The sequence below is a fragment of the Rhyacophila brunnea genome, unplaced genomic scaffold (genome assembly GCF_057557595.1).
Source record: "Rhyacophila brunnea isolate RB1 unplaced genomic scaffold, BYU_Rbru_1.0 scaffold_10, whole genome shotgun sequence".
NCBI classification, from domain to species: Eukaryota; Metazoa; Arthropoda; class Insecta; order Trichoptera; family Rhyacophilidae; genus Rhyacophila; species Rhyacophila brunnea.
In genome coordinates this window covers 23943626-23961789 of record NW_028232752.1, presented here as the reverse complement: position 1 = coordinate 23961789, position 18164 = coordinate 23943626, and the positions used below count along the sequence as shown (strand labels likewise).

The 18164-nt window shown below is 37.2% G+C and overlaps 2 protein-coding genes across 2 annotated transcripts; one reads left to right on the top strand and one right to left on the bottom strand.

Annotated features, from left to right (window-relative positions):
- The first annotated feature begins 4064 nt into the window (after positions 1 to 4064).
- LOC147079010 (BRISC and BRCA1-A complex member 1-like) lies at positions 4065 to 5297 on the top strand. Its single transcript, XM_085952529.1, has 2 exons — positions 4065 to 4261; positions 4385 to 5297. The coding sequence occupies exons 1-2, from the start codon at positions 4164 to 4166 to the stop codon at positions 5172 to 5174; spliced, it is 888 nt and encodes a 295-aa protein (XP_085808655.1). The 5' UTR covers positions 4065 to 4163; the 3' UTR covers positions 5175 to 5297.
- A 3766-nt stretch (positions 5298 to 9063) lies between these two features.
- Positions 9064 to 17497, bottom strand: LOC147079009 (solute carrier family 67 member A2-like). The gene is made up of 5 exons (XM_085952492.1): positions 17239 to 17497; positions 13902 to 14033; positions 12732 to 12861; positions 10917 to 11132; positions 9064 to 10580 (listed from the first exon to the last, which is right to left on the bottom strand). The coding sequence occupies exons 1-5, from the start codon at positions 17278 to 17280 to the stop codon at positions 9850 to 9852; spliced, it is 1251 nt and encodes a 416-aa protein (XP_085808618.1). The 5' UTR covers positions 17281 to 17497; the 3' UTR covers positions 9064 to 9849.
- Between the last annotated feature and the right edge of the window lie 667 nt (positions 17498 to 18164).

Below are 18164 nucleotides of genomic sequence, written 5' to 3'. Positions count from 1 at the left end.
ACATAAGCCAAGCGTACCTGCATGTACCTATAGCTATATAACATCGCCGATTCTTTCGGCTAGTTTACCAAGGAGAACTCCTGCAATTCACATCCTTCCGTTCGGACTGTCGGCAGCACCAAGATTGTTTGCCTCATTAACAAACTGGGTGGCCGAACAACTCCGGGGAAGAGGTATAAGAATCGTCACTTACTTGGACGACTTTCTGATGGCAAATCAGTCCAGAGAGATTCTTCTGTCGCAACTGATTTATATGCTAGATTTCATGCAGGCACTAGGCTGAATAATCAACAAGAATTTTTTTGTCTAATCCCGAGCCAACAACATATCTGTTCTCACTTAGTTAGTTAATAGCCTAATTATTACATACTTAATTATAAGTTGATAAAATAATAATCAGTACGTCATGATTGATAAAAAGAGAATTATTCGATTGTAAATTTTCGACCGAAGCACATCGCTCTGTGCTGTGATTCACATTATTGTAACAATTGTACATCTGTACTTATGTAATTTAAATAAACTCACACCTTTCATAATCACGACAACGACTTCTCATCTCTCCTCGTCACAACTCCATTGGCCCTCACATCGACAACCCCTACATATCTATTAACAGAGAAGTGCACATCACTTCGTCACCACCTACAATTATTGCAGATCCAAAAAGGCAGTTGGTCGCTCAGGCAGGCCCAACGCCTCCTCGGGCGACTCAACTTTGCAACCTTCGTCACTCCACAGGGGAGGTTGCATTGCCGACGTCTACAACGTACGAGCGCTCAATTATCAAGGAGCCACCCTCACCGAACAACATCGATTTCACCACAAGCTCGAGAGGACATCATGTGGTGGATTCGAGCGGTGGGCTCCTAAGGAAAGATTCACAGGGCACCCTACAATCACTTCCTCACCACAGACGCAGTCAATTCAGGCTGGAGAGCGCAGTTAGACGAGTACCACCTATCAGGTACATGGACATAAGGCCAATCCACGTGGCACTCCAACCGAAAGGAGCTGTATGCAGTACTCTCAGCCATACAACTCCGGGAGCAAACGCTCAGGGGATCAGAATTACTCGTAGGTACAAACTGACAACAAAACAGTGGTGGCCTACATCAACTACGAAGGGGGCACAAAGTCCGCAACCCTACTAAGTCTTTGCCGACAGATTCTGGAAATCACCAAACACGCCAATATATCATTGACTGCACAGTACCTTCCAGGCAAATACAACTGCGTGGCAGACCATTTCTCACGCAGCAAAATTATCCCAGAATGGCACCTAGTTATGGCAGCTACAACTCCCATATTTCAAAGATGCGACAGTGGGACTTCAAACTAGCCTGGATACCTATTCCCGCCACCGAATCTAATTCCACAAGTAATAGCACACCTGAACACGGCCAGGGGAAAATATTTACTAGTGGCCCCATGGTGGTAGAGGTGTTTTTGGAGCGCAGACCTACAGCAGAGATCACTGGAACCACCCTACCCGACCCCGCACTTAGAGTCATTTCTAGTGGACACGGTGACAAACCATCCACCTTCACAAGTCCGAGACCTATCACTCCAGTTATGGATAATTTCGGGTGGGCAGAGCTAGTTTCTAGCTGGTCGGTAGAGGACAGATCACTTCTCACTTCCGGCTGGCGACCATCAACTTTGAAGACCTATAAACCTGCATGGGACAAATGGAAGATTTGGTGCCTGGCCAACTCGATAAGCTATAATACCCCCAAACCGATTGAAGTGGCTAGATACCGGGGTGACTTTTACAACAAGGAAGATCTTTCATATAACACTATTCTTGTACATAAGTCAGCCATAGCTACCTTTTACAAACCTATGATCAGTAAAGACATCCGCAGTAACATAGTAGTGCGTCATATGTTAAAAGCCATATCCACCCGCAAGACTAAACCTACAAAACCACCGATTTGGGATCCAAGAATAGTCGTAGACTACCTCAAGAAAACAACACCACTATTATACAACCCATATGAAGTTTCACGCAGAACAGCTATATTATTATTACTCGGATCGGGACGACGGGTTCATGACCTTACCTTACTCAGTCGCTTAGTCGATAATGGCGACCATATTATTCTATGGCCAGTGTTTGGTTCCAACACGGACACATCAAGGCAGTGCCAATCTGGATGGAAATTAAACGCTTCCAGTTGCCAAAACATCGATCCAGTATTTTGTCTACGAAAACTTATCTGCGTTTCCATTGAGAGAAGAGAAGAAGGTGGTAACATTCCGGCATTATTTATCTCGTCAAGAGGCCCCCCAAAACCTGCGACTCGAGCAGTCATCGGAAATTGGGTGAAGTCAATACTCGCTGATGCAGGGGTACAGGAATCACCAGGCAGTACTCGATCAGCAGTCACCTCCCTAAATTGGTTAGAGGATTACCCCATAGATGACATCCTGCAGAGAGGTAATTGGCTCCAGGAGGATACCCTTAAAACATTTTACCAGAGACCGATAGACACACAGACTTCTACAGCGGGGGAACGAAATATATTGACCACTCTGTTCAGTCCGGTGCACTGAGTCTAAAAGCAAGGAATATATTATACCTAATTCCCATGTTAGGATTCATCCATCCTATCTCGAAGGATCTATCTTGCTTTACCAGGTGATAACAAACAGATATCTCAAGGGAGTTCAGAGTCAATAGCAAATAATGAAAGGAGTTTTACCTACCATTAAAACTCTTATTATTCTTGTTGACTCTGAAGTCCAGATAACACCTACCTGGTTTCCTTGAGACATATCAAAATGAATAGCAGAGACAAAAAAGGACACCACCAACGGAAGCATCAGTCCTGCCAGCCTGCTAAACAGATGAGCAACCAGAGAAATGAATAATCGAGAAGAAGAGGGGGTAAAAAGGGCCAGCACAGAAGAACACAAGGCAAAAAATACGATCAATATCTCAATGGACTTCAGAGTCAACAAGAATAATAAGAGTTTTAATGGTAGGTAAAACTCCTTTCATTAATGCTCTTTCCATCCTCAAATCAAAAACTATGAAGAAACCTCTTTGGGGGCAACGACATGATTGTTTCTGGAACAAAGGAAATAAAATTATTGATAGAATAATAATTACTAAAAACACGATGAAATAGGTGAAAGGCATGATACAATTAGTGCTCGGCCGTAGTGATTTGGCGGGCGCGGCGCGGCGGCTTCTTGAGAAACTCAAACGTATAACTGTGTGTATTATGCCCCAAAAAAGACACTGTCTACGAACATTTTACACACGGTTATACGTTTGAGTTTCGCAAGACGCCGCCGCGCCGCCCCCACGCGACACTACGTTCTTGCGCTTAGTACTATAACAAAAACGGCTCAATAATTCTAAAAAAAGTGCAACTATACATAATATACGCCAATCATTTTTTGTATAAAATTTAATCTTTTTAATAAAGTCCAAGCTCTTTGTGATAAAAACATTGTACAATAGGTCGGAACTTTTTCTTCATGAAACTTTTTATTCTCTATGGTAGAGCGATTATAGTACCCTGGCAACTCTCCATAGTAATGTCACTAGACCAGTGTTGCCAACCGTACTATAGTTATAGTATTTGTACTATAATTTTGGTCCGCGTACTATGTACGATATAAAACAGGTATAGTACGCCCAAAATACTATAATTTTGAATATCGGAAAAAATATGTAAAAAGTACTGAAATTTCGAGATTTCCGTTCGATAAATTGGTGCAAAGTACTATAATTTCGCAATATAAGAAAATTTGGAAAACTTGGAAAAAAAATTGCTCAAAAAACGTAAAAAATCTCTTGACTTATTTAAAATAAAAATTTGTTGAATTCTTCGGTAATCATTTTTGGTCGGAAGAGGTACTTAAATAAAAGGGGGTCTTTCAGTCTTTCGAATTCTCCGTTATTTTTTTCTGAGATACAAAAAACTTGTACATTTTCAACAGATGACAACGCGTACTATATTTTTTCCCCAAATACTATAATTTTGAAGGCTCTGTACTATAATTCCACTTTGAAAAGATGGCAACACTGCTATAGACTAATATACGTCACTATTCACTAATGTCAGTTTACGAGTATCTGTCATAGTCTCTCTTGTAATATTGATATTGTTATAGTTTCAACATTTTACCTACTAATAACCACTATAATGACGAACGAATATAGTCCGAGTACAGACGACGAGTATTTGGAGGCTAGGAAAGATTTTCGGTTCACTGAATCAAACGGAATCAATGTCAATGAAACGTAAGACTTCATAAATATTAATGAAATTGGTATCGATGCCGTAAAATGTACGTCAACAAAATGTAAACAATGATTTGACGGAAGTATCTACTCATTTTATAAGCATGTAAAAAATATTTTCAGGGATGAAACGGGCGATAGAAGAGACTCTGCCACCATAAAAACCGCGAACTCCATTGAAATTTTGAAGCAAATTCCAAAGAGGACTGTTCCAAACACAAATGTTCCCGAAAAAATTATTTTGTGTGTCGATGTTTGTCAGCCTGAAAAATTTACTCCATTCGAATTAGAACAAGGGACGTCACTAACACCTTTAAACATGCTAAAAAGGATCACGTCATTCTTCTTGTATTCAAAACAATCCATAAACAACAATTCGCAGTTTGCCTTAGTCATCCTAAAAGATTCTGAACCTGTATGGGCGCATAATTTCACCAAGAACATCATCGAAATTATCAACAACCTGAATAGTTATGACAGTGAAGAATGCAAACAAAAAGAATTCAATTTGTCATCAATATTCGATTTGATTTACGACAAAATCAATCTACCTGAACTTTGTTCCGATTATAAGCTAGTGCCTCCGACAAACATCGTACGTCTGGTTTTACTGTACAATCGCTCCAATTGTTTACCCAAACTTTCACCCGATGATAAGTATTACACTCTTCTAAAAAAACATCCTTATTTCTCCACCGATATTCTGTTTACGCACGAGGAGAACTGCTTTGATAACCAGTGTGAAGAAATTTACGATTCTCTGCAAACCTTGGATAATGGATATTCATACATATTTGAAGTAATCAGAAACCCCACCATAATCCATGAATGTGCTGCTAAGCTTCTCGCACATCCATTTCAACGTCCGTTGCAGAGAAATTCTTCTTACAGTTTCTTTGATACACAAAAGTAAAAAAAAAACTACCTATACAAAGAAGGCAAATACAGCATTCAAACAATCAGCCTTATAACAACTCAAAAAAACTAACGATGTATATATATATATTATAGTAATGATAAAAAATGCTAAAAAACATTGTATGAAATTATTCACCAGGGAATCCTAACTCAGACTACTCGAAAAATTAGAAGAATTCTGATATTCCTATATAAAAAGAATCACGAGACAAGTTATAACCATTGACCCAAATGAATTTACCATTCAATACTGTGGATGTACATGCACTTGTGTACGATTATTCTTTTAATTTACCTATTTTTTTTATAATGTATGCCAATATGCAGACAATACTCCCATTATGTTTGTTGAGCCACCTCTCTTCGGATATTCATAGAAATACTATGCTTCATGATATGAAGTCAGCTTTGCAATGTTACACATCAGGTTTGACACATTATTTGATTGTGGCAAATGTGCTCTAGAATTGGCTGAACATAAGAATATGAGGCACCTATTTCCAAAAACTGATAAACCCACAAAGTCTAACAAAAACTATGTACATAATATAATATTGTGTGAGTAATTTCACACAACTTTCAACAACACGAACTTTTGGTCGGGAAATCCCGTATAGACCTCAAACGAGTCCCAAAACCCAAAAGGACGGTCAGACTCGATGTGGAAAAACTGAAAAGTACCCGTGTGCGTGCAACCTATGAGCTGGAGCTGCAGAAGCGCTTATATGATGCTAGAACTCTCACGTCTTCCATCGACTCGGATCCCTTGGAAGGAAAATGGATATTATTCCGGGATGCTATAATGAGCTCCGCAACTACTGCATTAGGAGAGCGGCATACGCACAGACCGGACTGGATGTCACCTCATACATGGGAGATGATTGAGAAGAGGAAGCTCCTGAAAGAATTGCGAGACAATGGTACATACGACCCACAGCGCAGCGCGGAATACCAGACAATGGACCGCGTGGTAAAGCGTTCTGCCCGCCGCGATAAGCGCCGACGCCTGGATGACCTCATTCGGGATGCGGAATCTGCTGCCTGCAAGAATAATCCAAGTGCTCTCTTCCGCATCACCAGAGCAATTTGCGGTAAGAAACGTCCAGTGGTCACTGCATTACGCAACTCTGACGGAGTGACAGTCACCGAACCTGCAAAGGTCCAGGAGCTATGGCGCCAACATTTCAGTGATGTCCTGAATCGCCCACCTCCATTGCATCCCTTCGATATTCCGTCGGAGATCACCGCCCTCGGAATCACTACTGCATCGGGATTCTGCGAAGATCCTCCGACAACTGCTGAAGTTAAAGAGGCTGTCAAAAGACTGAAGCGCAGGAAAGCTCCTGGAGATGATGGCATCCATGCAGAATTTCTGCTCTGCGGACTGAGCGCTGTATTGCCGTCCTTGTGTGACCTTCTGCACGAGGTGTGGGAAAGGGAGCAGTGCCCCAAAGCCTGGAGGGATGGTACCGTTGTTACTCTGCACAAAAAGGGTAACCCACAAGACTGTAATAATTACAGAGGAATCACTCTCCTCAGCGTTCCCGGGAAGGTGTTGGCGCAGATTCTCCTGTACAGGATTAGAAGTCCCATGCTGGACGTTTTGCGTGCGCAGCAGAGTGGATTTGTCCCGGGGAAGTCCTGCTCAGAGCATATTTCAACTCTCCGAAGCCTTCTGCAACAGTACCAAGAGATGAATATACCTGTCGCCTGCTGCTTCGTGGACTATGAAAAGGCATTTGACAGTCCTCATCGTGAATCTCTGTGGCAAATTCTGCTAGGATATGGTGTCCCACGGAAACTGGTCGCCGTGATAAGTGCTCTCTACACCAATACAGAGTGTCGCGTGAGAGCAGCCGGAACATCCTCTGACCTCTTTGAAATCACGTCAGGAGTCAAGCAAGGATGTGTACTTGCGCCCTTTCTTTTTATCATCATGATGGATTTCATAATGCGTAAGACGGTTTGCCCCGACAGTGGGATACGCCTACATCATGATGACACAAGCGATCTATGCGAAGAAAGACTGTGCGACTTGGAGTATGCAGACGACGCAGTCGTGTTTGACTCGACGATCGAGAGGTTGGAGGTGACCGTGAACAGGCTAGCCGCGAACTCGATGCGTGTGGGTCTTCATCTGAATGCCGCTAAGACCAAATCCATGTGCAGTGCTGCTTGCATCGACGCCGACACTCCTCTGCGGGTTTCTGGTCTGCCCGTCGAGCTGGTGTCCAGATTCAAGTACTTGGGTGCCACGGTTGCCGATGATGGTGGTATTTCTAGTGAGCTTGGAATCCGCATGGGTGTGGCGGGCTCTGCGTTCAACCAACTTGGAGTCGCATGGAGGTCAAGGCTGTATTCTGTGAGGACCAAATGTCGTTTGTTTAACGCGTGCGTGCTACCTGTGCTCCTGTATGGCTGTGAGACATGGCATCTTACTAAGCTTCAAGAGTCACGGCTTTTGAGCTTTGAGAATCGATGTCTCCGCAGAATCTTAGGGGTACATTGGTACGACCGCGTTACAAATATCCGAATTCGTGAGCAGACACAACAGCCTTCGGTGATTGAAGTTATCACGAAGAGACGATTCACGTGGCTGGGACATGTATTCCGGATGCCGCCAAAGAGTGCGGCACTTCGTACCCTTGTGGCACAGCCTCAAGGGTTCCGTCGCCGTGGCCGGCCTTCCCTCACCCTGCAGCGATGCTACAAAAGCGACCTACGTGCTGCAGGTCTGACATGGCGGGAGGCACAGGAGTTGGCGATGGACCGAGGGAAGTGGCGCCAACTTGTGCTTGCCCTATGCCCCAATGTTGGGACGTGACAGGGTGAAAGAAGAAGAAGAATTTCACACAATATGTAATGATCTATAAAGTATAATATGTAAAAAAATGTTTAATTAGGTACCTACTTAATGACATAACAAAATTGATTAAAATGATCAATTTAAATAAATGTAGTGTCCAATTTTCTTTTGTTTCTATTTATTGCATTAATGCGCCATTATATCATATTGCATAATGGCTAGACGCCAACAACTTGCTTGCGCGGTATCACTTTTTTTTAGTTTGCGCCAGCTTCAGTTTTCTATACACATGGGCTTACCGATACAAACCGGTTTGCGCAAGTAAGCTTGTCGTAAAGCATGAGCGTCTAGCCGGCGCTTTAAAGGTTAATAACTATTATAAAAATGGGCATATTGTTCTATTTTAAAACTAATGTTAAAACCAACCGCATACTCTTGAAATACACTAATGTCATCTACCACAAATATTAAATAGTGGACTTATCTAGGATTTTTTAAAATTCTTGAATCATAGAGCTCTCTGGATACTTTCCACACAAATATTGGGACTAATTATTATCAGAAAGTTCATTTATGAACAAGCGTAAACCGTGCAATTTATTTTTATTATAAATGTAATATTCTTTGCTAAATTATAATTTTCAATACCTCAGATCTTTATGGAATATCTTCAGATGAGCTAATCAATGTTTCATATTTACCTATCCAGCTTCTATAAAATTTGGCGCCACATTTCCTTTATTATGTGGCACAAAAATATTTGAAAATAGAGGTATATTTGTCATTATAATTCATTCATGGCATGGTGAATAAAACAAAACTCATTTTTTCGGAAGAAGTTATATTTTATGTCCTAATTTTGTTTCCAAATCTAATGAGGAGTTACATTTTCATTTAATCACCAAATGAATAAATATGTATCTAAAAACAAGATAGCTTTTAAAAAAAGACCCACATTAAATTTATTGTTGATATAATGTGTTTTTTACAAGATACCACATTTGTAAATTATTGTACGATCTCTTCAAGGATCATAGAAAATACATTTTAAGTATTTCAATGAAAATAAATAAATTATAAAAAACATTTCAATATATAATTCTTATAATGTAGTAGTAACAGAATGTAAGAATAATTGTGGAGTTTGACATCTAGGAGCAGTTTAAGAAAATTTATAAAACAATGTTGATATTGGTAACAGTGGATTCATGTTCCATATAGATATCTAGGTACTTGGTTCCTTATTTAACAAACTTATTCTCTAGAATAATTAGTAATTATTCATTGATGTCAGACTCCACGAAAAATTACAAAAAAATTGCTAGCAAAAATAATCCATAACAAGACTAAACAAACTTAACAATAATTCTAAATATCACAAGAGAAAGTGAATTTGTAATTACATATGTATTAATACAAATTGTTTATTGATTTCACAATTATTTATATAATGTGAAAAACAGTACTTATGAAACTATGGGTAAATCATTCTACAGTGGCGCCATAGGCGATTCGTGGGTATTGGAATTGTTTGCTGCAATGCCTGTTTGATTTGAATGCTAGCAAACAATACAATTACAATTATTATAAGCCGCTTTTGCCGTACTCATGGTACCATTGTATAATGATTTAACTATTAATAATTACAAAATAGCTTTCAAAAATATTCACATTTTATAGAACAAGTTTGTTCCTTACCCCTCTACTAAAATTAAAATATCTCGGTTGTCAGAGGAAAAGCAATGATACTATTATAATTAAATTATAAATTTATACTGGCAATGGACCCGTATACCTTTTATATATATATGTGTAGTAATGTTTTTTATTATTTCTATGTAAAGTAATTTTATAAAACCAAATATCATTTTAATTTTTTGTCTTTGATAGTTTCTGACTTGTGTTTGATAATTTTACATGAGAGCAATATTACAACACCAGTAATCACAGGGATAAACGACACGCCCATGACATATCGGACACCGATCACATCTCCCAAGTATCCGGCAAGTATCGGAGCCAGTGTGCCAGATATAGCTCTTATACTATTGGAGGCTCCTATTAAAGACCCTCGTTGGTTTTCGGGACATCTCTGGATAATCATTTCCAAACCTACTAACCTTAAAACAGCATTTCCCATGGCGAGGGGTATGGATAGCATGGCAAACAAAATCCACTGATTACAAATGACCATACACATAAACGTAATCGACAAGAGAATAAAGCAATGAATATTTCTTTGAGAATATTCAACATCATTCTTGTAAAATGTTCGGTTAATATATTTAATGAAGAAACTAATAATAGCACCGATTCCACCCTGAAATGAGATCGTGTAACCGATCCATTTCGGTGATAATCCATACACAGTTTTAAGCAAAGGCGAGTAGTTTGAATAAAATATACTCATACTAAAACTAGCCAAAGCTTTCAGTAGGAAAATATCCCAGTAGACATCCCAGTTCACTTCTTTCAGCTCATTGACAGATTTATTCCAACTGTCTGCGATAATTGAAAGGTAGTGGATTTTTTCAACCTGATCTGTCTTCTTCGATTGCTTGTTTATTATGTTAGATCTCATGTAGTATACTATACCTATAAGAAAAAAAAATATTGTCCATAATAGTCCTGGGGCATTTGTAATTAAATAATAGTCTGGGATTTTGAATGATGAAATTAACGTATACCTGAAATTCATTCCTTATGTACCTACTCGATTATTTGGATTTATGACATCACAGGCCACCTGACATTGAAGCAAAACACCAGTATGGCATGATTGAAGAGTACATATTAATGGTTTGTATTTAAGGTAGTCATTCAAAGAATTCATCATTGAAAATCCCACATTATAATTATAAATACCCCAGGACTATAACTTTCATATGAAGATTATGTTTGAGAAGATTTTATGATAATGTCTCAATATACCTGCATTGGTAATGAATAATATGCTTGTCAAAGTACACGCAAGCACAAATCCTAAATGTGGATTGTCTTCAATAATATGTCCCCCAACAGTCGGCCCCAATGACATTCCAATTCCAGATATAGCTGCCATTTTTCCATACACCTCAGAATGATCCTCGGCCTTGACAATATCCGTAACAAATGCTTTTGCTAATATTTGGGTGTGTTTGACTACTCCTGAAATTGTAAATTATACAATACACTTAATTTAATTGAATAAATATTTAGTATTTTTATAGTTTTAGATTGTATTTTTAAACTTACATCTCTTGGCATAAAATCATCTCAAAGGTATTCTCTCCTGCATACCAATTAGGGTATGCAGCACTGGAATTCTAATTCGAAATCATTAAAACCCTGATTTCACCACTGGTAGCTACAAGAAGCTACGTCTACATGCAACCTCCTACAGTCACAATTGATCATGTTGGGGCTAGGCTCTAAGTACGAGGGTGGGTCAATAATTCCTTAGAAAAAAGTATTAAAACAGTTTTTATTTTTGTATTTTTTTTTTATTTCTCAACATAATCTCCTTGGAGCTCAATACACTTGGTTAGACGTTTCTCAATTTTTTTTAAACCGTCAGAAAAATAAGTTTTCGGAAGGTCCTCAAAATAAGCATTTGTCCGATCGATGACTTCTTCATTTGAAAAAAAACGTTGTCCACTTAGCCATTTTTTTAAGTTTGGGAAGAGGAAAAAGTCACTGGGGGCTAAATCTGGCGAATACGGTGGGTGGTCGACCAATTCGAACTTCAATTCTTCAATTTTAGCCATTGATCGTAAACATGTGTGAACACGGGCATTGTCCTGATGAAAGAGGATTTTTTTCCTGTTTAAATGAGGCCGTTTTTCTTCAACTTTGTTTTTTAGCTGGTCCAATAAAGATGCATAATAATCCCCTGTTATTGTTTTTCCTTTTTCCAAATAGTCAACGAAAATAATTTCACGTGCATCCCAAAATACAGTAGCCATAACCTTACCAGCTGATTTTACGGTTTTCGCCTTCTTTGGACATGGTTTGCCTTCGCAATCCACTGCTTTGACTGTTCTTTCGTCTCGGGAGTATAGTGGTGTATCCATGTTTCATCTACAGTCACAAAGCGACGAAAAAATTCATCCGGATTGCGTTGCATGAGCGACAACAGGGCTTTAGAGGCCACCACCCTATTGCGTTTATTGTCGACTGTGAGCAAACGCGGCACCCATCTTGCAGAAATATTTTTCATGCCCAATTTGTAATGTAAAATAGAAATGACGCTACCTTTTGAGATCCCTGTAACCTCAATTATCTCACTCAACTTTAATCTTCGGTCACTTAACACCATATCGTGGATTTTATTGATCATTTCTGGTGTAGTCACCTCTACAGGACGTCCTGAGCGTGGTTCATCCTTTGTTGATGTACGACCACGTTTAAATTCATTTAACCAGTTATAAATAGTTGCAAGTGAAGGAGCAGATATGCCGTGAACTAAATCCAACTCATTTTTTATTTCCTTTGCTGTTAACCCTTTTATATTAAAATGTTTAATAACAGCTCTAAACTCAATTTTCTCCATTTTCCATTTTCCACAAGAATTTTAAATGTACGAGAAACACACAACAACCCGACCAATCTGATTGAAACTTCGCAGCATACTGAATCGGTAGTGCCGCTGCATGAAAACAAACCGCTTACAGTACTAGTCGCGCCACCTGTCGGCTTTTCTAAGGACTTATTGACCCACCCTCGTATATTGAAAAAATAATCATTTTTTTAAGATTTGTAATTTACCTAAAAAAAGTCTGAGTAGCAGCAAGATGAATATTGAGGAAACGAAGCCAAAGACCAAGTATGCTATGCTGCAGCTGACTACGGTTGCTAAAAGGACTGGACATCTTCCTTTAATATCACTCAGGCTGCCCTAAAATTTAAAGAGAAGACAATAAAGGAGGAGTATTATAGAAACATGGAAGCCTTGAAAAACATGGAAGCCAGGTTGAAATTCTCTTCCGGTGTCTGCAGCACGTGGCCGAGCCAGGTCCAACATCGCCTCTTTACTCGCAGCATGATGAGAGGGTGCTTGGTCTGCTCTCGAATCTCCTCAAAAATCTCCTCTAAAGTCATACCACCACACACCCAGTATCTTTCGCAAACATCTGCATTTGAAGCTCAATACACGGTTGCTCTGATCCTTTGTAAAATACCGTAAAGCAGCACCGTCGTAATAAAATAATATGTAGCAATAGACATCTCGTAGTGTAAAATAGAAGGATCAATTACTGACAACAAAAAGTTAATTGTCAGTGAATCAATAGTCGATTTGCCAATACAGAAGTCCAATTAAATAAAAATATAGTTATTATTATTTTTTTATATATATATTTTTAAATAAATCCGACCACATATAATAATACACAGAACCACGTCCATCAACAATTTACCACGCCCATTGACAAAAGAAGATAAATGACAAAGTTTAAGTATTAAATTGCATGCTTTGTATTCTGTTCCTAGACTTACCAATAAAATAATAATTTCAATGCAAATCTTGTGAGCAAAAATAAATATATTCTCAACCTAACCGACACAAATATTAATCCTATAAATTGTACAAAATGAAATGGAAACTCTTTGTATCTAGACATAATATATAATTTCTTAAAAACAACGACAGTGCCGTGAGTTGTATTTCAGGTAAAACTATATTATTGACTGATTTATGGATGTCACATACATCAAACTACATAGATACAATGTTACATAATGTCAAAAGAAAGGGACAACATGTCTGATTTAGCTATGACTTCTAACTTCGGGTGCTCTTGAATCTTTGATGGCATATAGATGGCATTAGGAGTAACAATAAGCAAATGATTATTTTTATCGAGGTCATCGTCTCACATATTCATACAAACCACAAACTGCCCTTATAAATAAATTTAGTACATATTATTGTCTTACTATAAGCGGTCCAGAAAAAAGCTGCAATCCAGAGTAGAATGATGCCATAAGACCCACAACAAAGTGTGACCCTCCCAGCGATAAAACATGGGGACTGATAAATGGAACTACAAGTCCAACGGCAAATAAGTCCTGAAAGGGTAAAACAGAATTATTATGTGGTAATCGACACTTGAGTAAGTTTCAACAACAGTTCAGTCAAATTTTGAACAAAATTAAAATTCTTAAGACAAAACATAAAAGTACAACGAATGAATCAAACAATGCATGTGAAAAGAAATGTATGAAATCATATGATAATATCAATCCAGCGAGGCAGTTTTAGCTTTATGAAAATTGATATTTTAATTTTTATTGTGATACAGTTTTGTATGTATGTAGTTAATTTTGTGTATATTATTTTATGCTCTCTACGTTACCTAACCATGGTTCAGAGGGTCTATTCTTAACAGTTATCAATTTAGCAAGTTTACGTTATTTTCATTGGTCCAAATTAACACAGAAGACATTCCATACTCTAAGCAGTTATCGGCGGCTATCTCAAATAGTTAGTAAATTCGTAATACGGCAAAAATTTAGATTGGTAGGATATGTCAGTCAAATTCGGGTATGTTCGTGCTGGCAGTTACGGCCGAACCCAAGCGGATAAGACCGAACACAAGAATTTTGTATTAACACGTCAGACATATCAACATAACCTACAATTTTATTAGTCATGCCATTGCTATTGCAGCACAAAATGTAATTGCAGTAAAACAAATATTATGTTACTACTGGCTGCTACTAGTTATCTATAAATTAAGACGGCGGCCGTGACATAGTCGGATCATGCATGTAAACTTGACATACTCTGTCTCGCTCTACAAGTTAACACAATCAAGAGAGGGGCTGTTAAAAGATACCACTTTTGACAGTTCAGACGGTTGACTTATTTACATAATTAAACACCAGAATACGTAAAGTGATAAATGCGATATATTTATCACAATGAGCTCTTTTTGGATGTTAAGTGATATGTTAGATAGAATAGGCCTGCAGGAGGTTAGCAAGCCAGACAAATGATGCTATGGAGTTTGACACAAGTTCGATCCGCAGACTGTATCATGGTTTAGTAAATATATATTTTAGGACATATTGTCGTCTTTTTTATATCTATTATAAAACTGTTAAATTATAATATTATTTCCAGTAAAAAATTAAACTAATTAAGTCTTTTTCACTTTTTTCTGTTACCCACAGCAAGTGTTGGGTTTCGAGAATTTCCCAACGGGAATTCTCGAGAAATTTTCGAGATTTTCCTTCCCGAATCTCGAGAATTGAAATTTTTAACATTTCGGGAAATCCCGGATCTCGAGAATCTTCTCTCGGGATTCGGGATTTCTTTATTATCAAATATTAATGGAAAAAACGATTTTCTACATGAAATAAGTGGACAGAAAACACAAAACATTCAAAGACTGATCGGGGCATTTAACACAATTAAGCCAACGTCGACTCAAAATGAGCACAATTTTTGCAACATCAGGGAATTTTGTGTCGTACACGATTACACGTAGCGTACGCGATTGTCAGACGCAGCGATTGACAATCTGTGTGTTTTGAAATTCCATTTTAATAAGTAATGTTTTTAATTATTTTTGTTTTCCTACTTCTATTATGTTTGTCTTCTTACATAAATAAAAAAAATCATATTTTATTGGAATTTATCTGTTTTTACACTGATTTTTTTTTAAATTTTCCGATATCTCGAGAATTCAAAATTTCATCATTTCGGGAAATCCCGAATCTCGAGAATGACATTTTCTCGGGAAATACCTAACTCTACCCACAGCCCACCTTCTTTCAACAGGCACTCTAACGCCACTGTAATCTAGTCAACACAGTTACCCAATCTTAATTAACACAATCACTGCTGACCTTATAATTACACATTTAAATAACATGTTAATTATATCTAATCCAATTATTGCCTTCTTACTGGCCTATAAATCTGGTGGAGAATTTTTCTTTCAAAAATGTAGATGATTACAGTCCTTATTAGTATCTTACAACGGATGCTTTTAGTTTGGCGAAATATAAAATGGCTTATAGACCAAGTTGTTAGCTAACATGATTCTTTTGTAAATTTTTTCTGTGATATCATTATTAATAACAGTAATACCAGTAACAGCACTTCACATGAATATATTCAAATCAGTTTATTCCGTCGTTTACACTTGCACGGATTTACTGCTGACAGCACGTATTACCGTGGCCGTAACAAGAAAATGCATGTGTAAACACATATCGTCGGCCTACTATGCAAACCTTCTATGTCTGTTTTATGTAATTGTTCAGGAGAGAATTAAAACGTATTATTTAATACATTTCTTTTATAAATAAAAAAGTTTTTTCTACTCTTTTTTGAGAAATTATAAATTTAAAACTTTTTTGTTTATAAAAGAATAATGACGTAATAAATAATACGTTTGAATTCTCTCCTGAACGTTTACATAAAACAGACATAGAAAGTTTGCATGGTAGATCGACGATATTATCGTGCAAGTTGCAGGATTGCATGAATAGATCAAAAAAGTTCCGAAGCTTCTGAATTTTCATGTGACAGTTGGAATCTTCGCGATATCTGCGCCTGCACATTAGAACGATAATGGTGAACCTGCCGGATACGGAACGTTTACAATTTTTCACAACCAGTCAAATAGCACCATAAAATGACAACAACGCGTCTCGCTTACGCTTGAAAAATGAGACAGTTAGTACTTTTAGGTGTAAACAGTTATCACGATAGTTTAAATTACACATTATTGGTACCAGTAAATCTATGTGCGTGTACAGGCGCTATTAATGGATGGCGTGAAGTCATAGTGACGGTTTGAATTGCTCCACGCGATGCAGATTTTTCTGATAGTATTGTTGCAAATAATTCGGTATGTTTAAGCGAGATTCTTAAATAACTTATTGTATGTCGAAAAAATCATATTGTACAACACATACTCTCAAGATGAATTATTAAAGAAAACTACTTAAGAATTTAAAATCCTCTAGGTGTGTTAATAATAATGGTAAGTACTTAGATATTAAGTAAATAGAAATATCGGTTATTCATTAATGTTTTGCGATTGTACTAAGATATTATCATGGTAATAAAATATTCAATAGTTATTAAATTGAAAAGCATAATTTAGCAAGCAAATTTAGGTTATGTACGTATAAATAGCGGGAAATTCAAGAAAATAGTAATATTCAAATAACGTGGCATTAATTATTGGTTAGATTATAAAATGTTAATTTTAAATAAAAAGAATAAATCAATGTCATTCTTTACAGGAAAACTTACTATGAATGTAATGAGGTACAGTAGAAAAACCTGTAATTGCATTTTCCTTTAATTATTTTAAAATCCACTCAAGAAAAATATTTTTTTTCAGATTCGTGCGATAATGTTGATAAGCGATCATGTCGCAATATAAAACATTGTAACCTATGACCTAAACAATATTACTATTTCATTAAATGATATCGTTTTGACAGCTTTGAATATTAATTATCTATGGAATATTATTATCATAGATTATTATTTTATTTTTTGACAATACTCTTTGCAGTGTTGCAAACGAAAAATATTTTTATATATTGACAGAGTTGCCAGGATTTTTTATTAATCCTGCAATCTCGAAATTTATTATTAATGTTTCTGCATTTCTTATTAGGTACGTACTCTAGTCTTTAATGTAAGGTTTTAATCACCTTCATATCAAACGCGATTGAACTTCGACCAATAAATTAATATTGTACACCCGATCCTTTTTTTGCACGGTTTCGAAATAACACAGTTTAAATAAAGTACCGATTATGTTATATTATTTTTTATTTACACTGAAGAATTAAAATACGTATGTAGGGTAAGGTAAGGTAATTTGGTGATAGTTTGTATTATAAGGTGTATTCAAATAACCCGCCGTCAGAAAACTTTCGAGAATAAGGCATAGATGTCCCCACTATTCTTTGACTTAGAGTGTTGCCAATCGTACTATAATTTTTAATCCGCAAAAAGTGTTAAATACTATAATTTTACGAAAATATGGCAAAAATAATATAATTTTCAAGGATTCGAGACGAAAAATATTCCTGTACTATAGTTTTTTTCAGAAATACTTGTTCACCCTTTTGTACTATAATCAATGTAAAAAAAGATGGCAACACTGTTAACTTCAGACTTGGCAAAATAAAATTATTTTCAAGTGTTATTAGCTGTCGGTCGAC

Coding starts and splice junctions, on each gene's coding strand:
- LOC147079010 (XM_085952529.1), top strand. CDS start 4,164: ATGACGAACGAATATAGTCCGAGTACAGACGACGAGTATTTGGAGGCT. Junction 4,262..4,384: donor GGAATCAATGTCAATGAAAC/GTAAGACTTCAT, acceptor AAATATTTTCAG/GGATGAAACGGGCGATAGAA.
- LOC147079009 (XM_085952492.1), bottom strand. CDS start 17,280: ATGCAATTACAGGTTTTTCTACTGTACCTCATTACATTCATA. Junction 14,034..17,238: donor TGTACCTCATTACATTCATA/GTAAGTTTTCCT, acceptor TTACCCTTTCAG/GACTTATTTGCCGTTGGACT. Junction 11,133..12,731: donor GCTACTCAGACTTTTTTTAG/GTAAATTACAAA, acceptor TTACAATTTCAG/GAGTAGTCAAACACACCCAA.